General features: G+C 37.4%; 1 protein-coding gene across 2 annotated transcripts in view; it reads right to left on the reverse strand.

Moving 5' to 3' along the window:
• Nucleotides 1-24,699, reverse strand: part of ADCY1 (adenylate cyclase 1) — a 170,259-nt gene that overhangs the window by 27,995 nt on the left and 117,565 nt on the right. For both annotated transcript variants that reach the window (XM_085051677.1, XM_085051674.1), the window contains exons 10-17: nucleotides 24,307-24,404; nucleotides 20,976-21,060; nucleotides 18,083-18,172; nucleotides 14,935-15,191; nucleotides 14,159-14,285; nucleotides 4,268-4,384; nucleotides 2,583-2,729; nucleotides 2,089-2,187 (exon numbers count right to left, since the gene is read on the reverse strand). In XM_085051677.1, the coding sequence (XP_084907803.1) occupies nucleotides 2,089-2,187; nucleotides 2,583-2,729; nucleotides 4,268-4,384; nucleotides 14,159-14,285; nucleotides 14,935-15,191; nucleotides 18,083-18,172; nucleotides 20,976-21,060; nucleotides 24,307-24,404 (1,020 nt within the window). The remainder of the gene's footprint in view (nucleotides 1-2,088; nucleotides 2,188-2,582; nucleotides 2,730-4,267; nucleotides 4,385-14,158; nucleotides 14,286-14,934; nucleotides 15,192-18,082; nucleotides 18,173-20,975; nucleotides 21,061-24,306; nucleotides 24,405-24,699) is intronic.

Consider the following 24,699-nt stretch of genomic DNA (forward strand, 5'->3'; position numbering starts at 1 on the left):
GTCACCTGCTGAAGTCAAACTGCAGAAACAAAGAGTCCAATAAAATATGGGATTTAAATATTTAACTTCATCAGGATACTGGGCTCTTAAGTGTATAAATGTCCCCAGTGAAGAGCAAAATGAACCCCATCCACTGCTTTCTGCTCATGTCCAAATCCTAGCGTGAAATTAGTGATTCACAATCAGATTCTCTGTTGAAGCTGAGACACTCCTGGCTGAGGGCAGACCAGAAGCATTTGAGTGTCTTATGGCTCCCCATGGACACATATGACTCCACAGGACTGCCCAGGGACTGTGTGAAGCTGGCAGTGATCATCTGTGCATGACAGGCCAACCAGGATTATCAGACTTCTAATATATAGGTGCACGATGAAGAACTATTGGGAAACTGTCAAGAAGATGTGAGTAATTTCTATTCATTTGCATCACATGAATAGTAGGGAGAGATCACAGAAGATCTGAAGCCCTAAGTTAAAGTAAAAATCATTAGTTGTTTCATATGAGATCCTTCTTTTCTGGAATACAGAATTTTAAATGAATTCTATATGTACAGAAAAATTTGCCCCAAGATTTAAGAGGAAGACAGAGTACTGTACAAGATCTTCCACAGTGATTTAAAATGCATTACTATCATAAGCTCAGAGCAGTATCTTCAGTATTGGACTAGCTCAGCTGACCCTTCACTCAACAACTGTAAAATACAAGAGACAAACATGTTTCAGTTTTAGAACATAGGCTGCTAAGGTTACCCAATAACACAGTTGTTTTGAGGATTATAGTTCAAAGAGCATTTATAGCAGACACACAATTATGCCATTGCCTGTTTGCCTCAGATCACACACTGAAAATATTCAAAGGATCAATGTTTTTTGCCTGTCTCAAAACCCATGAGTCAAACATTTCAGGATAAACAGAATTTTTTTTGGTAACGTATAGATTTATAAGAATGATACAAAGGAAAACATCAGCTGGAAATACTTTGCAGACCAGAAAGTTAGCTGCATGTGATATACTCCAACATGATTCTAACAGTTGATTTCAATGTGGTCTTGTTTCTTATTTACTTAGCAGGGATAATTGTTGCTAGAAAGTCCACAGGGCATCTTCTGGCCTTTTTTGTTTTTGCCTTCTAATTTCGTGTTATTTTGCAATGCCTAAACCATATGCCCAAGTGTATTCAACGTTATGTCTACAACATATGTACACGCATATCAGAACAAGGGAGAGGTGTCTGGAAATTCTGGACAGATGAATGACAGGATTGCTCTTATTTTCATTCTATTCTTATTAATTTTAAAAAAATTTTGTGATTTAGTTTTACTAGCATAAATTCTAACATGCATAGTACCCTGTACATAATACATTTAATTTAATGCCCACAAGGTTTTCTGAATTTCCAGATTCTGCTAGCAAATCTACGAAATTTCTGTTCCAAGACAGTAACTTAAGGTAAGAATAACACTCAGGAGTAGTAAGGAGGATACAGAAGAATTGTGCCCCAGAACTAGTGGGTTGGAAATGACTTTGACTTTTTTTATAACTGAGTAATTAAAGAGGTAAAAAGACTGCTAACAGTAGAGCTGATTTGGAGGGACCAGGGTAAAGTGCAGCACTGTACCTAGCACAAAATTCCTGTCCATGATAGGGGTTGGGAGAGGATGTTTCTTTTAGTTGTAGGTTACATGCAGATTTCAATATTAAAAAATAGATGCAAAAATTGCATTTTAATATTCTTCTGCTAGTTTTGCAGCAATTCATTACACCTAGTCTCCCTTTCCCTGCATCTTACAAGGTCATCTAAGGTACCAGGTTTAAAGCACTACCACTCTGATTTAGAGGCTTTTATACACCGATTTGTGGGGAAGCCAAAGCTGAAGACAATGAAATTACAAGTGAAGCCACATAAGCAAGTGTGACAGTCTTTCTTTTCAGGCTACAGCTGTTCTTTGAATTTCAGATTCCAAGTGTTGTAAAGAAGTCATACAAGTTATCAATAATCACACAGAATTAGTTGTGTTTCTGATATTCCTTTGGAAATTGAAGGAAAATTGTTCCTTCACAAAAGACTGTTGTATAAAATCTTCTTACCTTAGTTCCTGAAGTAGGTACGAGTCCCACAGCTGCCATATATGTACTTCCAATTGTCTTGATCTTTTCTATGTCCTTATAATATTCTTTGTCCATAAGCTTTGTTTAAAACATAAAACTGTTAAATATTACATAATATTTTAGACAAGCAACCATAGTTATCAGACTACATGTGCAAGTTCATTAAACCATATTATATTTGCTAAGTTGAGGCTTGCCCATTTTGATGTCATTGAAAAAAGTGCCATTAACTTCCATTTTGATACTCTTCCTATATTAGAGAAATTTTAGGTTAGACTCATGTGCCTAAAAGCATAAATCTGGCACTTTCGAGAAGCCCAGTGGACACCAACTATGATTAAATAGGAAGTTTGCAATTCTGTTTTATTAAACAGTTCAAGAACTCAGTTCAACTCTGAGTTACTACATATAATCTTGTTGACATTAATTTGATAAAGCTGATATGGTCAAAAGACAAAATGTTTAGACCTTACCTCATCAAAATCAGCAATAATTTCATTTAACAGGCGTAAGCATTCCACTCCCATATTATTGCCATCCAATTCAATGTAGAAATCATTGAAATTTGGGATGGAAGCAAACATCACTCCCACTTGTGAATATGACTGGTAATAAAGGTCCTGTAGTTCATAAGCAGATATAATTTTTATTTTAAAAGATTAATCTAAACTAAATATCATTATTACAGTACTTATTCTACTGCTAAGAAATAGCTAGGATGAAGGCCATCAGTTTTTCTAGAGAGAAAATCAGACTCCTTAAAATAATGTTGGCAGATGTCTTCACTCAAGACCACAATAGAAAATTAACACCTAAGGTATGAAACCCATATAAAACAACTTAGGGGATTTTTTTTTTTTTTTCTCTTTAGACATAGAAGCAGTAAGTCAAAATTTGGAGAAAGTCTTAACAGTTATAGAACTTCTATTGTATGAGAAAAATAATTACATTTTCTCAATTTTGTTTTATAATAGGAAATGGAACAATGCAGCAGTGCAAAACCTGAGGGCAGCCCTCCCCTGCTGCGGGGGAGGGCTGCCCTAGAACCGGAACACGCAGGATGGTCATTCCATGGCCACGAGCTGTGGGGCTGGTCAGACACGGTTCTTGTAGAAGCGTTGCAGGTTTAGAAAGGCAGCTGTTTGGTTCCTGGTCTCCATGGTGTTTTTATTGAGGAAAACAGGGGAGGAGTGGGGAGACTGGGGAGGGGGAAGGGAAGGCGAGGGAGGGTACAGGTTCCATATGAGTCCAGAACCAAAGAGGCCCGTTCCGGATCTGGCTGGGGTTTTTATCTCTAGGGATGGGGGGCAGTCCTGACTCACATCCAGTCAGAAGGGGTCAGGGGGGCGGGGTCAGGGACAGGAAGGACACACATTACAACAGAACAATTTTTTCCTGCAGTACAAAACCAGCCTCATTCCTTCACGTCTTTCCATGTGTTGTGGAGTCCTACGTAATATAATGCTCTTCTGTATGGTAAGGTTTCTGTTTCCAAAAATTTGGAAGGCTCAAAGAAAGCAAAACCACTCTTCTTTGGTTCAAATACTTTGACCCAGACTCTTAAGAGTGGGATCGTGGACATTACGGCTACTCCAGTGATGAAGGTTTTCAGATAACCAGAAGGACTCTTGTAAGGGCTTCCTGAGCCAATTTATTTAGTCACTGCAGCCTTTTATGTTAATCTGTGTCTTCCTCGAATATGTAAATTTCTCTTGTTTTAACATTAAATAAATGGCTTTGGTAATGGTAGCATACTTTCCAGAACTAGAGTGGTTAATACCGAAATGTCTGGCAGTTCATACACTTCACCATTCAGAACCAAACTGACCTCATGTAATACTGTGATAAATTACAATATCCTAAATTGATTGGAAAGAAAAAAGAAAAAGTGATTTACATGCAGGTACTTGGTTACATTGATGTTGAATGACAACCTTCCCTTATCCTGAATTTTATTAAAAGTCTTCAGAGAAGGAGGACCATACAGCAAAAGAAATTATCTCAAACTAATTCTTGAACACAAATTTTTACAAAGCTACTATTTTTACATGAGCAAAGTTTTTTTCCAAGCCTTTCTTGAAAACATTCACTGAAAACTGACCCAAGGAACACAGGGATACATCCATACAGCAAGTACTTAAATTTTATTTTGGTTTACCATATTTCTTGGATTAGACATAAGAAAGTGCTGTGCAACATGGGCCGGCAACAGGTTGAAAAGAATTCTTTTATTATCCAGCTTGACTCTCTCCATATCATCTCTCTCTTCTTCTGCCTGTTGGGATAGAGGAAAAGAAAAACCTTTCCAAAAAGAAAAAAATTAACTGAGCCTATCAAATAGCTTCTATTAATTCATCCTTTGGAATTAAACTAAACAAAATGTAGAGTAGCACAGTAGAGTGAGAACAGTTCTCCTGTACCATGATTATACATTAGGCAAAATCCCTTTAAGTCCTTAGTAATTCAAGCTAAAGTCTCTGGGCTGTTTTCAGGGTTTGATCAGCTAAGTGCATCAGTATCTTCTGTAGTTCTCTGTCCTTTTAAATAGATCCTTGATATGTTTACAGAGTAAGAAGACGGAATAATCCCACTTAAGTCACATTGGCCTTGGAGGCCAATTACTTCCCAGACAGTCCAACACAGTAACAGCAGTATTTGATCAATCTTTCAAAAAAGGGAAGCCTTTAAAAGTGTTTAAAGATCTATGCAATTTGCAGTAAAATTGAAACAAATCTGGTAAGACAGTAACTTCAACAGAGAAAAAGATTTTAAAATTGAACATCCTTGAGAATGATGTACAATTTAAAAAAAATTATATAAAGCTAGTTAAAATTTCTGAAGATTGTTTTAATTATGCTGATGTTTGTCATGAAAACATATATAGTTCCTTCGCAGCAGAAATTCTGTTATTCATGCAAATGACAGCATTCAGAATGCTCAGGAGTTAACGCATCTGAGGTCCCTAACTGAAGATACTGGAATCTTACTACGAGTGCTTGACTCACAGGAGGTAGTGAAATAGGAAACCATTCTAAAAATCAGACCCCTTATTTGAAAAATATTGAATATCTAGGCATCTCATTTGGGACTCTTAGGTTTGCAAATTCCAGCCTAGTCCTTTGTAGATTCATCTGCAAAATTACTTCTCTGGAATTTGCTCCTTGTTCTTAGAGTGACTTCTGGCCTCACACTGATTGCAGTTAGAAAACACTTAGTATCATATAATTCATCTCACAGAAATCACAGCTTATTCTTAGTTCCTCTGTCACACTCACAAATATTCTATGGTGATCCCAATGTGAATTTATTTATCTAATTACAGTCAGTAGAAGACTGGAAGGCCAAATTCTCAGGCATTGTTGAGAAACCACAATTGTATAAAACCATTGATGAACATTTTCTAATCTTTCTTGGTGTCCCATTTATACCTGGAATTCGGTATCCTGATTTATTACAAAGTCCACATAATTTCACAGTATCCATTCCTTTCTAAGTAAGCGAAAACCAGTCACCCTTTGCCTTTGTAAATTCTTTTATGGGATTTTTTATTTTGCAGGAAGTAAAGTTTTATTTTCCATGACAAAACTTAGGAAACAACTTTTTTATTCAAATAACTCACACAGTCAGCTTTGCCCTGCAGTTTATTCTGTATTTATAAATTCCTTTACAAGTAGAGAGACTTCTGAAGGAGAACTGTTTTTATTAACATAAGTTCTTCAGGAATTGTTGCCTTTTTAAATAAATTCTCAGCTCCTGCTCTAATTTTTTTAATAAGAAACAGAATCTATTCCAGAGGTGAAATATCAGTAAACTTGAAATAGCAATTAGTTTTGCAAGAAATATACCTAAAGCTTTTATTCTAAGCACCTATTTCCTGTTTGTGAGCTATTTTCTTGACACTTCTTTTGCTGTTTAAATTTCGCATGCTCTTTTCTTCCCCTATTTTGGTGGTATAACTCTGACTTACCATTTTCTATAAACATGTGAAATGGCCTCTGGCATCTAGTTTTACTGCTGGAATTTATATGTTTTAATAGGAAAAATAAAAAGATTCTTCAGCTGTAAATCCAAATCAAGCTTGCAACTCTATTTTTACATCATACTGGAATATGGGAAATTTTATTCTGACATCAGCAAAGAGATCTGTGAACTGAAGTGATGCTCTAAATAAAATACCCATTCACAGCTTCCTTATCCATTACTCTGTTTTTCGAACAAGAACTTTCTTTGTTACTTTCTTCCTCGGAATGTTAAGGTTCTCAGTTAACCTACCAATACAATACGGAGCAGAATACCATCCTAAAGAACAATACCCTTTTGAGTCAAGATGCAGAGATTTCTGGGCTAATCAAAGGAATCAAGTAGGCATAGGTAAGTAGAGTAATCGGTTTGATGCATTGTATGGGTAGTGATTTTGCTCAATCACTGGCAGCTGCTGCTCATTTATGATCTGGAAATGTATGACCAAATTCCTCTGCCTTGCCCAGTTGTAGACCAATGTCTTGGATTGATGTTATGATAATTCTTTATTCCCTATCGTTGGCTTATATGCCCAAGAAAGAAAAATGTGTGGTCCTGTCTCTTTAACTACACCCAGCCGAAGAAAGAAACGCGGGTTGTTTTGAAAACATGTTCCCCAAGCCTCGCTCCGGGGGAGGATTCGTCGCCCGCCAGAGACTGCGTGCTGGACGGGGGTCGGAGTGAGCTCTGTTCCCGTTTTTTTTCCCATTTTTTTCTTTTTCCTCGTTTGGACCCCTTCTCTTCGATCTGCTTTGCTACGCGGAGACCCAGGAGGGCCAGAGGACAGCAGAGCTCTCCAGGGAGCTCCACCCGGCCCCGGGGAGGGGTGAGGAGGAGAGGGGCTGCGTCTGAGAAAAGGACTTTTTAATCAGGTTGAATAACTCCTTTTCACCTTGGTTTTCCCCTTCCCCTGTGCCTTGCAGGGCACTCTGCGTGGTTTTGTCAAATAAATAGTTTTTTCTTCACTTCCATCTAAGAGGTTCCGTTGTGGGTGGGGGAGGGGGTGTCGGGGCCCTTCGCTCTCGGAGGAGAGAGTGTCTTATCATTAACCCGGGACAACCAAAGTGTTCATTTTGGAAGAAATGATTGAAAAGATTTTTAAGTAAACCCATCTTACGTATGAATCACAACAAAGGTTGCAGAGCAAGGAACAGCCATGACTATGAAGTGGAGAACTGAGCTCTTGAGTGAAAAGCTAATGGCTCAAATCAAACTATCAGAGCCATGTCTGAAGGGGTGGCAAAATCATCTAAGAGCAGGGAAAGGCATTAATAATTTCACCATTGCTAATGATAGAATGGTACATTTCCAACACACCTAACAGGTGTCTCTTCCCCGCTTTGGATGCAAAACTGTTAACTAATTTTGACTCTCAGAAGGTTCAGTTGCAAAAAATGGGACTGTGGGGAAAAGACTGAAAGTAAAGATAACAGTATGGAAGATATTGGGGGAAGTATGGTTGCTACTCCCTGGATGGAATGCAGTTACTACACCCAACTTCCCACACACAATACAATCTAGGGGGGATTAAATGGAGGGTGGAGTGGAGTGGAGTGGAGTGGAGTGGAGTGGAGTGGAGTGGAGTGCAGTGCAGTGGAATGGAGTGGAGTGGAGTGGAGTGGAGTGGAGTGGAGTGGAGTGGAGTGGAGTGCAGTGAAGTGCAGTGCAGTGCAGTGGAATGGAGTGGAGTGGAGTGGATTGGAGTGGAGTGGACACTGCAACAGGCTCTACTGAAATCCTTGCAGAGGAGGGTACTCAGTGGTACTTTTTAGATAATAAGCCACATAGCAGCTGGAAACCAAGGGAAATTTAGGAAGATGTCCTGCTGTTGAATCAGCAGCCATGGCAAAATCACCTTTCTTAGCTTGTCATATATCCCCATTCCAAAGTTACGTCAGATACTGTAGTGTAATATCTGATGTTATCCACCTCCAAGGCACAATCATCCCTCACTGAGTAAGATGTATGACTAATGTCACCTAGGCTTCACATAAATGTAAAGAAATAGTATAAAAGTGAGTTACAAAATAACTTCTGGGATCAGCTAGCGGGCTGAACCTCTACAGTCCCCCATACGGACACCTATGGAGTAAGAAGTATACTTTATGCATGCTGAACGATTATCTTGAGCTAGCTCTCGTTAGGGATTAGAGCCTGTCAATATATTGCTTTGAATACATTTTTGCAGATACTATCACCAGCAATCCTCAAACCTTAACTTCTCACCATGTTTTTTCGTTAGTAGAGTGTTATCCAGAAACTGGCAATGTGGGATCTTCAAGGGCACTAGCAGTCAATGTCAGTGGGTAAAGGTGTGGAGACCCAGGAGGAGGTCTCTCTTTTGGCGTGTGACCCTGAAAAAATCAGTTGACCTGCACTCTGATCTAGCAGACTATTCAGTAAACGGTCCCCATAACAGGATGCTGGCAGACTGCTTCGGCACAAGAGTCTTGGCTTTCTGGGGCATGGTCAGACTAATCAAACACTAAGTGTTTGAGAAAATCTTCTGTTTCCACATGTAAAATCCTCAACTGTCATGGAAATCCCTTGAATAATACTATGGTGGGTAACAGTAGCAAACCCGAAAGAGACGCAAATTATGCAAACAGCAGAACAAGGGGAATGCTCTTGCTTTTTCATCCCCTGACCTATTTCGGGCTAAGCACCTCCTAGCCAGCAGAGAGAGAGAGAGGAATGCACTCTCTCTCCATGTGTTCTGGGAGAAATTTGCACTGGCCATGTGGGGCAATGCAGTGCCCTGAAGACTAATCTGTGTTAGCTCTGCCTGACCTAGCCCCAGAACTAGAAGCAGACCATTTATGGAATTATCACAGCATTCCTTCTGAGTTACCTTCTCATGTTGAAGAGCAAAGGCATGTTATCTTAGACCACACACTGGGTCAATACTGCTGTATAGCTGCTGGTACCCTAGAGAGTCTCTGCATGGACTGCATTTAACCCATCTACACACACCATGCCTGACATCCTACTTTATTATTGAAGTGATGTTTAGGAGTATGAACTGAAGTGTACCCCCTCTGCTACTACTGCATAGAGCTTCAGTATCTATCCTCTTGCCTTGCACTGCCTAAGGCAGCTCTCCAGCTCCTCAGGAGCTGCTTGGGGAAAAAGGAAAAATGTCCTTGCATCTCTCACGAGGGAAGATAAAGGAGTGACAGTGAAATAAAAGAAGACTTGGTCATGTTCAACAGTGAGGATTCTAAAACTATCACATCACACTGATATATGTGAGGGAAGTAAGATGATTTTCTGGACCTTTTTCTAGCTTTCTGCTTCCTGCCCTTTAGGGAAATGCAATAAAAACTGTCCCTTCTCTTTCTGACTCATGAGTGTCTAGGGCCTACTCTTTGAGTAGTTGAGATTAAAGGATGCGTGGACATTATTTTTTCCCAGGCAAAACAGACACTGAGAAGGGAGAAGGAATACTTAGGGCTGAAAGATTAAAATAGCACAGATCACAGGTATTTACATTCCAGGTGGGAATATTATCCAAACAGCTAAATGGCATTTAAACATTCATCTACTTGCCCCTATTCCCATTGGTTAATTAAGGAAAGTTGCCAGCATGATACCTATAGCTATTGGCTCAAAGAAACAAGGCAGATTATTGTGAAAAGAAGTAAGAAAGAAAATGCATTGGCATGACCAACATAATTTTTCACATTCTGCTGTTTGTTTATACCTGTTTGGTATTTGTGGCAGCTAGGTCATTTTGTGGAACCCAACTGTATTTGCAGAGCTGCAGTATTTAAAAGAAGCTTTATTTTTGCACTGGACATAGTGATAAAATTTAAAATGTTTTTGGTACTATGACTTTTTACATCAATCTAATTAACAGCTGCTGCATTTTACATAGTTATGCAGCATCCCACAGTTTTTACAATGCTGATAAGTGATTATCCATCCTCTGTTTGGGACATGGTCTGAGCAGTTGTATCACCTGACTGTTTAATAAGCCTAAAAATGCTGTAGAAAAGTCATTGACTAAATAGATACCACATGAAAATACAGTTTCAAGATTCACTTAAAAAGCAGGGCACCAGTGCCACAGAAATCTCATTCTTTGTACCTGAAGGTGGCACTAAAGCCACAGGGAAGAGACCCATCACACTGTTTCTGCAGGGCCAGGTTTTTGAGTGGAAGTGTTATGATGCCTGGCAAGTCTTGCCCACAGACTGTAAAGTTCATAGTTCCTACAACTGTAATGGACTAGAAAAGACAGCAGAATGATATTCCAGTATTCCCTTAAGAATGCATCAATCAGTCCTATCATTTTATTATCCTTGTTTTCCTCCCTTGACAAATCCTGGGTGAATGAGCAACTACGTTTTTTGGCAGTTTTAGCATCTTCATGAATTTATTAATTGTATTTATTTGTCCATTCTTTTTTCCTCACAGTTTTGTTAAATAATTTGCATAATCAAAAGTGATTATCAGTCACAAACAAGTAAAACACTCCTATAGTTATTGCCATATGAGGCACAAAGAATTATTCAACAATGTTATGCAGAAAATGAAATTCTCCTCCCACTGCCTATTAAAAATATCAAGAAAACAACCAACAGACATTTTCTGAAAATACTGTGATAGTCAGAAAGGTTAAATTTGGCACAGAAAAAAAACCTTAGCAAAATCAACAAGAGCCTATAACACCACTGATGTGTGAACAGTAAGTATAAATATAAATGTTTTAACGTATCATCCATAAAAATGAAGTATTTTTATATCATCCATATCATCCATAAAAATCCATAAAAAGAAGTATTTTTTCCACATGATGTACATAAATTCTACTGTATTATCTCTGTTCCAGTAATGCAACCTAGATGAATGGAAATTAGATTAGCTTATCTTGAAACTGTATTATTTTTCTAAATCAGTTTTCTTGTTTGAAACTGCTCTTCTTCAAAGCACTTTTTTTTCTGATGGGCCAGAAAAAATGTGTGGAAGTGTGTGTTCTTCAGACCTTAGCACAGACCACTAAGTATGTATCTATGTATTCCTACTGATTAATTTCAGGATACTTTCACTGTTTAAAATATAATTTAGGAGTACTAGACTGTCGTTCACGATGAAGTAAAAGAAATTATCTATGAAATCCCTTTTTTTGCAGCTTATGCCACAAATGTTATTATTCATCTGAGAACATTTTTACAGGATTAGCTCAACTATGAATGTTACTAAAAGTATGCAAACAAAGTGCTTGAAGCTTCCAGACTAGCCCTTGAGTCTGAAATTCTCACAGATGTAAGCCAGCAATTGAAAAGCCTCCTAAAATGACATGCTGAACCATGCTGGAACATCTTCATAGAGCAGAGGCTGGCTACTGGGACATGTGAACCCATCTTTAGCGTTTGGTTCAAGCAATTCAGTGTCTGCACGAAGAACCAGCACATCCACTTTGCAAAACAGAAAATCTCCATAGGTCCTGTGCACTGTCAGTGGTCTTTCTAAAGCTTCTGTTACCAGAAGTATAACCAAGTCAAGCCAACATGATTTAATGGTAACTAGTACTATGGCTGTAGAGAAACATGACCAAGACTTTTTTTAACTTTACAGAGGACTCCTGCAGTCCAGCAGCTAGAGAAAACTGACTCTTATTTGTCTCCTCTTAAAGGCTGTTAAACAATTAGTAGCCTGGAGTTTGCTAACTATTCAAAGGCAGCTTTAACATGTAAATATTTCCAATAAATGGTATTCTTTGAGCTTTTAATACTCAGATTTTTACTGTGCTGAAGAACATAGCAAATACAAAGACAGTATTTTGGTTTTCTTTTTCAGCTATGCATTTGAAGAGGTAAGCACCATAACCACTTCTGTAACATCCATCATGGACAGTACTTCTGCATGTTACATTAATTAGTCCTTGGACTAAATATCAGTTACAACCAGTGCACAGAGCAAGCATATACAGAGCAAACATACACAGAGCAGCATTTCTTTTAATGTGTTATCCACTATTACTTGCTTTACAGGGAATAGATATTCCACTTGCAATTGAGAAGATGAAAAGTATATGCCCAGATCATTTAAGAAGCCAAGAACCTACCCAATATTCTGATTTCAGAGAATGGTAGTTATGTTGATCCCTAAATTCTGAATTTTCTACCTAAACTGAATTTTTACTTTCTCATTATCATCATGCAAACCTCACAGACAAGGTGGTACCACGTAAGTCTCTGATTTGCAATGGAAAAGATTTGAAAATGGCATTTGATCTTCTCAGATGAAAAGCACTTTTTGAAATGGTACCTGAAAATGCCACAAGAGAATATTGAAATTTGATGTGTTATCTCCCCTTATTTCTTCCCTCGGAGAAAGTGCATAATGCTTTTAACAATAGTGATAATTGACTACGTATTTTTATATAACCTGTCTCCAAAAAACAGAAAAAGTTCATATTTCTTCCTTTACCACTGTCCAAGTCCAGCTCTGGTCTGTCATTAGATGAGCACCCCATACTCCTGTACTTAAGTCTTTTAAACTAAATCATTGCTAATTAAAAGCTAACTTAAAACTAAGAACCTTTGAGCAGTACTTCCATTAGGGATGCCCATTTTGCCATGCAAGTCACAGTTGCTGGAATGATGAAAAGTATTTAAGATGCTGGAACTCACTCTTGATCCACTGAAAGGTCACAGGATAGCAAAACTGGTACATTGCTGCTACTCTATTTCAGGGCTAGGAATAACATACAGAAGGTCTTGTATTCATGGATCATATGGCACTCACATACTTCCACTGTGTGCCACCCCATATAAAGTTAGCAACTATCCAGTGAGATGTGCTGCACTAAATTTCAAAATCAGGCGATCAAATTGTACTTGACACCACAGCAAACAGAAACTAGTACCAGTTTATCCAAAACAAGCTCCTGAGGCTGACAGGCAGAGCAGCTACCAAAACTGCAGCTCATAGAACAAAAATTAAATTAAATGATCCCACTCAGTTGAACAGTACAGACCTCATGGAAATTGTAGAACAGGATAATCTTAAAGCATAAAGGAGGGGAACAGAATCTTGGACATCAAGACAAATGAAAAACCCCAATGAAGCTTAACTGCTAGGTAGAAAACCTTTCCAAGCAGAAGATAGCAAAGCTAAGTCATAACTGATTTCTCCCTTTTAGGTAATACAGTGGAGCCAGGGATGCGTTCCTGTCAATCAGTAAACCATGTGTCCCAGTCCTGATGTTTTTTGTAAAAGCAAGTGCTATGATGATTTATACAGTCCTCTTGAGGACACAGTTAACAGAGTACAGATGAGAACAGAATGTGGTCTCTGTGAACTACAGGAGTGTAAGATTTACTGTAAGGATAACTTCCAAATTCCACCGAACAAACTTATACATTCAACTTTCTCCTTCCCTTGAGGGCCAGTGTGAAACACTTTGGAGGTGGAAATTGGACTGCTGAGAGGTGTGGCAGGAGATAGACATATCCTGATGCCCGTGTTATGGCTAATATAATTTCTACAGATTTTTCTGTAATTATGACAGTTATAAAATATATTTGAAAAAAAGGTACCTGCTTATGGTATCTAAACGAATTTCTAATTTTCCTCTGGGAAAGAATTCCATAGTTTCATTGTAGGATATAGGTTCAAATATTTTCTTTTACCAGTTTTATTTCCTTCTTTTCAGTTTACCTGAATATTGACTTACTTTCACCCCTTTTCGTAATAAGATAAAAAAACCCCATGGATTTAACTTGTTTATCTCAAATTTATGTTGCTAACAGTCTGTTCCTAATGTGCCTTGGATACAAATATATTATTTGATTAATGATATACTGGAACAGCTGCAAACAAACAAAAAATCACTTCTCCAGGAAAAAAGAGCTTTATAGGTCTGTAGAAAGAAATCTCTAAAATAATCTTTCTCTGTGAAATCCAAAAGACATTTTCAGTGTCTGAGTCCAAGTGTTTTGCCCTGAAAGTATTTGAAAACCAAATCAAAAAGTGAGACATCATTTTGTGTGCATAGATACTATAAAGTCCTGTGATTTACCTGCACTGCCCAGAGGTAGTCCAGACGCAGTTTCAAGTCCACCTGTCTTGAATGCAGTGCCAAAGCACAAGAAAATAGCAAAATAGCTAGCATTGGTTCATAACCACGCATATAAAAGGAGCCGCCCCTTAAAAATAAGAAGAAAATAAATGGGTTATTCCAGATCTAATACCTAACACTGCATATTTTTAATATCAAATCTTTAGTTTAGAAAACATGGGTATCCCCTAACCACTAGCCTTTTCTGAAGAGGCTCATCCGGGCAGGGAGATGGGTGACAGTACATCTGATTACTGCATCACACCAGCATGCAACTTCTTGAGGATTTTATAATGCTATGTATTACTTTAATGTGTGTGCATGTTTTTAATTAGGAAATATAAAAACATTGAAAAGCTCAAAAGCTTAATTGAAATTGGGATTGACTGGGGGCTGCTGAATTATGGAAGTTTTTAACTGTGTTCTTCTACTCCACATGATAGACGTGGTAGATGTGTTCTTCTACTCCACATGATAGATGTGCTCAGCTGGGGTACATTACCACAAAACGACAGAACAATGGGGTAACAGTTGCTAGCTCCCAATAGCTGGTCTCTTGATTGAAGTTACTAGATCCTACAATTGCTGGGAAGAGGATGGCTGAAGTATTTCTTATGCTCTACTGAGTCTATAGCCCTAGGCAGCACCGAACATGAGAGGCCAATTCAGAGATAAGTAGTCAATGTGTGACTATTTATAGAAAATTAACCATTCCTTTACTTTTGTAAGATACCTACCCCACTGCTTTTCTGTAACCACTGAGTTCCAGAATAACTATGTATAAAATTGTAACAAAAAGCAGGAGAATCATTTTTGGCAATGAAGATACACGTAGAAATATTGCCAAGGTGAGAGTCCCCACTACACAGGAAAGGAAAGCATAGTGGGCTGTGTCACATGGAAGTTCATTCATTGTTTTATTTGTTCCACCAGGAGAAATTATAACTATTGAGCTGCTAGAATTGCTATTCCAAACCCAAGGCATGCAGCCAACCTAGAAAAGATAGGAGAGGTGAGAAGGAGAAAAAGTTAAATATGAAATAAATAGAAATGTAGTTACTGTGGAGGCTGACTGTAATTAATTTCTAACTGGAAAAATCTGGCTGTGGAGTTCCCACTCAGCTCAATGCTGTATTAAAATCTCCTTTTCCTGCAAAGTTCCACTGAGTTTTAGGGGAGAGACACAATTTGTTAATTACCAGTAAGGGTAAACAATTGAAGTGTAGGCTTAGTTGAAGAATTTCCCTCTCAGTTCTCAAACCTAAGAGATTCTCAAGCCAGCATATTCCTGCAAAATTAAAGACTTCAGTTAACATTTTATGTGGCCATGCAGGTGAAAACAGCTCTTGTACAGAGCACAGAAATAAATGTGTTTGTTTTACTGACTATGTAAATCATATAAACTTCAATTACTTAAAAATAAAATAAAAATATTTTAATTGAGTGAAAAACTAAGCATGTCTTTTTCCATCTCACAGCTACTTCTGCTGTCACATTCAAGGAGTGACAGCATTCATGTGATTCAAATTCAAGGAGTCATCTTTAATTATCCCTGTCATTTCTGCTATCCAGGGAGTTCCATTTCCTTCTTAGACTGGGAAATAATTTTTTTTTCTATATTTCTTGTGGGAAATTTGGGGAAATTTAACCTGCTTTTTCTAAAGACAATGTCATGTACATATCTCAGAGCTGTTACCCAAAGAACATAGGAATTTCTGGCAAATAGTGCAAGTCCCTAGAGCTCCAGTTTTAACTGCAGTCCAACCTTCACCTCTTACAAAGGAAAAAGATAAGAGTTAGTATAAGTGGGGAGAGTGGGATGGTAGCGTGAAATTGATTTAACAGCCACTGTCACATAAGCCCTGCCCTGTATTTAGGCTTCTCTTCTGAGTGCATTATAAGACCTTTTTATTTCATCCCAACCACTGACAATGAAATTTTATTGCATACTATAAAGTAACAGACAACCTGAAGGTTAAACCATGTATTTTACAGGGAGCTGTAGTAACTTAGAAAGATGAGACATAATAAATAAAATGTGACTTAAACTCATAATGGCTAACACTATGAAATGAGGCAGAGTGAAATTAAAAATCCCTTTAATGTGATTTTGTTCAATATCCCTCAAAAATACTTTCATATTAAACTCATCCAAAAATATACACGTGTGAGGGCTTCATCAATGATCTGCAATCCATCCAGGAAAACATCATCTCCTGTACAACCAGTAGCGAAACCTCAATACCTAGGTCTTCCAACAGATAATTCTAGAGGGATTACTTTTCAGGAACTAGTAATTTCTACAGACTAAACATTTCTCCTTAGGTTACAAGTTATTTTTTGTTCAGGAAAGAATAGAGTTGTATTTGTGACCTATTCTAAATTGTAACTGAATGATCACTGCCTTGTTGGAAGTCAGAACTTCTGAATTCTAATCTGTCTTCTTCCCCTGTTCAGCATTGTATTACGCTCAGTCTGTTTCTCATTTTCACCATCTCTAAGTGTCAACAATGGTGCTTGTTTCATTTGGTCAAAGTATGTGTCAGATCTGTGGAGGCTAATTGACAAAGGTTTTAGCTGTCATAACTTATCTCAATCCCAAAGTTGGATAGACAGGACTTGCTGAGAAGCTAGCCTGGAGTCACTCAAAACACTATGCATTTTGGGTTTATGTCCACATTAAGAAGTGTATGTATGTCTGTGCGCTATTAGGGCTGTGTGTTACTCACACAGCTGATGTTCAGGAATTCCCAGAAATGTCTCAACATCGGTAATTCTCGGTACCTCTGAGGACATTGGAATTCGCAGAAAAGGGACCCTCTTCCCAGTCAGTTCATGGGGATAAGCTTGGTGTATGTTCTCAGGACAGGATCAGGGATGAGTGAATACACAAAATATGGGGCTTGGCATCTCAGCACTAAGAATTGCTCATGTCTTCTTAATGGTCAGAACACATTGTTGAATTCCCACAGAGAGGCATGATTTGAAACATCTGCCTTCTCAGCATTTCCAGTTGTGTTTAGTGTGCTATTTTTGTGTGGATTCTTTCCTTCAAGTACCCTAACATGTTTAATTTGTTATCAATAGCAGCCAAAATGCTTAAATTGAGTGCTAGGGATTTATCAAGGCAACCAAATGATGAATACTTGAGTGGAAGTTTGAATACCATTTGAATTCAAGTCCACCTTGTTGAACTCTCTAATGTACAGTAAAATTTACAGTGAAAGATGCTAATTTACAGTAAAAGATGCTCAATTTTCAGAAGTACTGAGCACATTCATTTCATACAACAGAAGCTTTTTAGACATTAGATGTGAATGGATCATATAAGTAGCACAGTGTAAGTACCTCTTCTCATTACGCAAAACTGTCAATATTTGAAGATCTCTTTAGCTTTTCTGATCTGCCTGGACTAAAAATATCCACCTGTTATTACACAGAAATATGTTCTGTAAGTTTCCACATAGAAATAGTAATCTTGTTTTGACACCATACCTTGTCTGTCACAAAATATTAGCCATTGAACTAGTAAACAAGTTGAACATTTAAAAACAGTTTTCCCTAAAGCACATGACATCAGCAGTCTATATGATGCTAAGGCTTGACATACAAATTTATATTGGTTTTGACTAGGTATTAATTTGCAACTTATTGTGTAATTTGCTAATAGCTTTTTCATTCCTGATTCAATACCCTGTCTCAGGGCAATGAAAGTTCAAATTGCAGCAAAGGGATTTAATTTCGAAGAAGCATGCTCTGCAAATATGAGCAATAAAATGAATAGGAATTCATCAGATGAGAATGTGGCATGGGTTTAATGGATCTGCACCGGCTTGTTCTTTAAACAGAATGCTAACTTAAACAATACTTGATTTAAATACTCACCACACAGCCTTGAGCCACAGAGTATATTAAGATCACAATAAAAATACACAAAATGGTACGAATTTGTATTGTCAGGCACCCTGGAAAACACTAAGGAAGAAAAAAAATGTTTATAGATAAAATATTTAAAATATTTCTAAAGTGGGGTTGTTATTTTTAAGTAGTCTATAAAGAGAAGTGAATAAGGGATACAGAAATTTCACCTGTACTGCAAATTATGAAGTTGCAGTATTGTTGTGTAATAATTGTTAAGCAGTTATTATTGCATAGATGTATTTTAATGGTAATTGCACTTTTGGAGATAATAAATGTGAAATTATTATTGCTATACATTATTTCTCACTATAATTAAAACTTAGAAATTTTAGTTGTATGTCTACTCATGATGCAAATAAAATATTAGGATGGCATTTGATTTTGCTCTCATGGGGAAAATACCCAAAGCAAATTTTGCCTTGTGAATTTTCAGCTCCAAATTATGATCAAGAGAACATACTATGACAGCATAGAATTTTGGAGTGGTATATGCATCTTCTGTTTTAAATAGCATATTAAATGCCAGGGTAGTTTTAATTATTGTGACTCATACAAACATGGAATTTGTCAGAAACAGCAGTAGAGAACAAAAATATCTGGTGAAATGGAGTCTTGTGAATGTTTTGTTTACTTCCATTTTTACCCTGACTCCATTTATCACACTATTAAGTGTCAGGATCTTTCTGCTATGAAGGCTGTGACAGAAAGTGAGAGAGGAAGGGTAAATCTGTCCGGCTGTGTACTTAGGCCCGTTCCAGTCATACTGATCTGCTCTGCTTCCAGGTAAAGCTGCTTTCCTTCCTTTCCCCTTGCACTAAGTATGTTTGGAACATCTATTATCTACTGGATATATCTTTCAGACTGCAGGACTTCTTCCAGTGACTTCAAGGGTCAAGAATTAAATCCAAGAAACAGTCAGATTTTAAGTGTGAACCATCCCGTGTCTTTAAAAGAAGGAAGCTCAGATTTACCAAGGTTGAATTTCATGTAAGGTCAAATGGAGCAAGCAAACACCTGACTTTTGGAAGAAAATCACCAGTTTTGAAGAAAAGCTGTTCACTTCACCGACATCAAGAACATAGCCGCCAGCAGGCAGCAAAGTACACATAGAGAGGAGCTACTGTAGCCTTGGTACAACAGAAATCATGCATTGAAATGTGTCCCCTTCCTTTCACATGAGCTGAGACATTTCCCTGTATGTGCAACCACATTATTAAAACCTTGAGGTAGTTATAGATGAATCAACTTCATATGGGCTGTGGCACATGAAAATTACAGAAAAAAAAAGAAAGTATGATCTACAAATACATTCTGGCTTCAGTATGGGTCAAGTCCATGTAAATATACGTGTGGAGCAATCAACATAATATCAACAGTAGATTTGTATAATGGATCTGCCTTAAGTTGCTACACCAGTGTAAGTATTAGTATGATAGCATAGAATTTTTGGCTTCGTTTTCTCTGTTTTTTTTTTTTTGTGGAATTTTTATTAACTAAATAAATAATGTCAGATTCCTACCAAAATGCTAGGTAACTGGTACAGTGAAATACTATCAAAATAGTTTTATGAGTAAGGCATTTAATGCTAAAGCATGGAGAAACTGAGTCACTTGTGCACTGTGAAGAGCAAATAAGTGCCAGGAGACTGAAAAAAATAGGGGAATGACTGTTTTACAACTCTATATCCATTATCAACGCCATATTAATTTTTTTTTATTATACAAAAAAAAGTCGCCATAAAATTTTTAATTGTGATATTCTAAGGTTTTATGGTTTTTTATTTTTCTAATGCTGGATTTGATCCTGTACAGTATTGAACCTCTAGAGGAAACGGAAATAAATACAAATTTTCTTGACTGACAAAACAGATGGAAGACTTAAGCTTGCACTAGCCCCAGGGAAATAGTATAAACAGCAGCTACTTCCTACAAACTTTCTCTGCATTTCTACCATCTATAGAGACAAGAGCAGATGATAAACTACTCTGCCCTAATAAAAAAAGAGATCAGCAAAATTACTCCCAGATAATTTTGTAAGTGTAAAAATAAGGTTCTGTTCTGTACCTGATACTCTGTTAGTATACTATTTATGTTTCCATGAAAGCACATGCTTTTCTCCTGCTAAGGGCATTTTTTAAAAGTTAAAATTAATATTAATGTGTGCTAACCAGCAAAGCTGATTAACTGCGTAGGTGTTTTCTCCTGATATTTGTCTGAAAAGAATAAATTTAGATTAACCCACTACAGAATTCTTTCATCAGAAAATTAGACTGTAGATGCTTTATTCTGATCTGTCAGACCTATTTCTCCCCTAAAACAACCAAATGTCCTTCTGCATCATTACTGTTGCGAAAATATAATGCAGGAAAATTAATCATTACTAAAGGTTTTGAAAAGGCCAAGAATTGTGTGTGCAAAGCATTGTGCTTTACTATCAAAATAGCTGCTGTTTTGCCAGGAAAAATTTTGAAAACAGAGGGGAATTTAGCAGGACTTTATACCCAGATACCAGTTGGAATGAAAGGAGAACTAGTGTGTTTTGTAGTCAGAAAGGAGTAAAAGTCAGGTTAAAGCAGTTGTTTATCTGAACATAGTATTTAGTGGTAGGCATTCAGGGAAGATTTAGCAAAACAGAAGCATAGAATTAATCGCACTGAATGCTACACTGCTGTAATGATTACACATGTAAAAAGTCTACTTTCAGATGATCTATCTTTGGTCTAACACATTACTTACCAAGGAACTTTAAAGCACATGGATTTCGGACTATGAATCTGTGAAGCATACACCGATGGCTTCAGAGGACAAACACAGCAGGGCCACCAAAAAGAATAGTCACAAAATCTTAAATTACTTACTTGTACTCGTGTGACATGTAGATACATAATACAAGCCACTAGGAAGCACATGCAGAACACCAGGAGAACAAGAACTATGGTACTCCTAGAATCAAAACACAACAGAAGTAATGCAATGCAAGTCAGTAGTAGATGAGAACAAACTGCTGTTTGGGGTCCTTCAGAAATAGTATTTAAAATAAATGGTGGAGGATCTCCTCCCCAACCTTGCTGTTATACTAACCATCACAGAGGAAATTTAACAGTGAAGTCCACTGGTCTCAAGACTGAGAAATTAGTAAATGCTCTTGTATATGGTCCCCATTCTGACCTCAGCGAGGAGATCAAAGAACCTCAAAAATTCGAATGTATGGTATGTCAGGAAAGACACTTTCTAATTGTAGGCTAATGCAGAATATTCAGCATAATGACTCTTGTAAGAGGCGTGTGTAACTCAATTACTTGCCTTAGCAGTTGTGTCAACAGTTACCAGATGCTTTTTCCTTCTAATCTCTCTTTCTCAAAGATGCCCTCTTTCTCAAAGAAATCAATGATCATTCAATTCAGACACTTATCAAATAAAATAAAATCAGACCAGACTGCTTTCTGTTGAAACAGAACAACTACTTCCTTTTGAATCTTCCTCAATAGTAGACAAATCTTAAGTTTCACAAAGATGCTGTAATAATTATTAAATTCTAAATCTTCCCTGTTCTGATCTGTCAAAATAGGCTTGTTCTTCATGAGAAGAGGGGTGCAAACCAAGAACTTTCCTTCCCCAGAAAACTTCTCTTGGAAAAGCACCTTATGGACATGAACAAACTGATAAAATTTAGTCCACCAGTTCTGGTGCATCTGATTTCTGCTCAGGGGCAGCCTGGCCCCATTCCAACCATGGAAGCAGGGCTGTATGACAGCAGCATAATATGATCTTCACACCTTCTTTTCTAACTTGTGAGAACAAACTACCCAGTCCAGAAGCCATGTCAGCCATGGATTCCAGCATATATGTGCCCTTGACAATTACTGTGGAAAGAGTGTTTATACAGGGTTTCTAACAGCAGAAATGTGCAATTCTCCTTTAGAATTTTTAACTATTTGAGTTTGATTTCAAATTCATGTAACAGCTCCTACTGATACAGGAACAGGGAGAATTCTGAGGTGTAGTATGTGTACCCAGAATAGGAAGTTGACTTTGGGTGCTGTCAGTGTGGATTCTGAATACAAGTATTAATTGAGGCAGGCTCTCATGCCTCTAGAGAATTCATTTGTATTCAGGATGGTAGCATGCTAGCAAAGAATGCAGGGGACATGTCTGCAACAACATCTTATAAGGCAGCAATAGCCAAGTACTGACACTAGTGCTGAGTGGGTCCCTGAAAGGCATTTGGGTTGACATCTAAAAAGGACTACATTGTTTTTTAAGAAATAAACACAGAATAAGACATTAGAAGGGTTCACAGTCATGGCTTTTAGTGGCTACACTGCATGTGTACCTCCACAATTGGGCAGCTTAGGTTGACAGGAACATAGCCTTAATTTCACCAACTCCATCTGGGGATATAAAATGTGTCTTTAGTTGAGAAGCTGTTTTGCTCAAATGATGATGGAAATTGTGAGAATGGCAAGCCCATTGATTTCTGCATATTTATGCAGTAACTGACTTTCATACGATATTTTCTTGTCTAGAGTTGAATCTCCTCCTTGAAATATCGTGATATTCATCTTCTCCCATCAGAACAACATACTGCAAGTCTTGTCTTGGATTTTGTATTCTCTTGCCATACCTACAACTACTTTTGGCAATCTAAAGAGCAACTTAAAGCTCCAAATTATGGAAAGAGGAGAAATTTTCCTATACTTCCAAAATTTTAATTTAGCTCATGTTTGCATCTGTGTCACAGTGAGGGAAGAGCCCATGAAGAACAGTAATTTGGCTGTATGAAGCCCCCACCCAGATGGAAGAACTTAGAAACATTCAGCATGTGGTTTTTTTAACTAAACTAGCCCATCTTCATGACCTTCAGTGGTGATATTCTGGAGCTGGAGCTTGTGTGTCTGTCAGATCAGGAATTCAACTGAATCTCGGTCCAGCTGCTTTTAAGTGACAGTAGTTTTCTGAAAGGTTATCATACGATTCTTGGAAATTCCTTCTAGTTTCAACTACACTCATACTCTTGGTTTCTTCTTGTTCAAAACTGCCATGTACTGCAGCTGTGGCTCACTGCAGAAGAAAGTGAAAGACTTCTTAACAATGTTCCAATTAGTCAGCAGAGTCATTAGTCTGGAAATGATGACGTAAATGATGATTCTTGTCAGTGATTTTGAGTTCTTTAGCTCAAAAGTACTATATTAGAAACTAGTATTGGTATTTTATTAAAGTGAAAAAACTTTTTCAATCTTTGAACTAGAAACAATAGAATATACAAGTATTATTCTGACTGAGGATTTCTGAATGGAAAAGACCATAACTTAAATGGAATTTTCAAAAGCCTTATCCTGCAGCCAGTTCTATTCCCACTGAAATCCTAATAATTAGTAAAAGTGAGTAAAGTTTTTTTTTAATGTTTTGATATTCTAGTCTGAAAAAAGTTCATTACTGATAATTTTTGTATCTTTTATACACACAATTCTATCTACTTATTATAAACTCTAGATTTGGAAGTGGTCTAATTATTTTTTATTTAGTAAGCATTCACATAGAACTGACAAAATCTGAAGTAATCACTACGTAATCACTCAACAATAGGCATAGGACACTTCCCAAATACATCATTTGGTTGCGTTTGCTTTAGTGCAGTCAAGGTCGGACTGCAAGTTATGTGTGCATAGCCAAACTATGCACTAGGCAGTTTATGTAGGGATAGTGCTGATACCAAAAACCTCAGGGTATAAATGCAGGCCTCAATGCAGCTGGGTGGATACTTTCAGTACTTAGTTCCCATTAAATTCTGTATAGTTTTATCTACGTTGCTATGAATACCTGAAGTACTTAATCCAAAGTAGCACAAACATGTTTAGAAAAGCTGCAATAACACCTTTGTTTGTAATGCAGAAATGCTTTAAGTAATTTGAAAATCACCACTGAAAGTTTAAATAAACAATGAAATGTGAAGTTTTTTTTCTAAGTATCCTTCTACAAAAGGAAAAATAAAAGATAGTGAAAAGTGTCTCCTTTGGACAAATGAAAGAGATAGCAATTAAACTGAGGGTATACTAACAGAGAATCTCTCATGTGAGAGAGCACCAACCTAGGTGCCCACTCCTGTTCCAAAGACTTTAACTTTTGACCTGTGCAGGATGCCTGAGGATACTCCACTTTGAGTTATGATGGCAAAAGACAGAAACTTACTGTGGTATTATTAGAAGGTAGACAAGGCCAAATAAGGCAGCTAGAATTAGTGAGAGAACTACAGCACTGGTGAAGTACTCATCCTGGAGCTGGTGGTACTGTTAAAGAAAGGAAGAAATGAAGACAGTAAGAATCTTATATATACCCAGACACCCACACTTGTCCATTCTCTGCAAGAAAGAACTATATCCTAAAATAAAACAGGCCCCTACCTAGTTTACAATCACCATGACTTAATTTACATGAAAAAAACAGATGAGGCAAGTCTACACATTTCCTTGACAGACTTCTGTTTCACCCCATAACTAGACAAAACTGGGTTAGGTTCAAATATAAATTTATCTTTTCGAGAAAAAAGTTCGGCCACTTTGAACCAGAAGAGGATGGCACTTC

This window comes from Lichenostomus cassidix, chromosome 2 (genome assembly GCF_008360975.1).
Source record: "Lichenostomus cassidix isolate B80296 chromosome 2, HeHo_3.0, whole genome shotgun sequence".
Lineage (NCBI taxonomy): Eukaryota > Metazoa > Chordata > Aves > Passeriformes > Meliphagidae > Lichenostomus > Lichenostomus cassidix.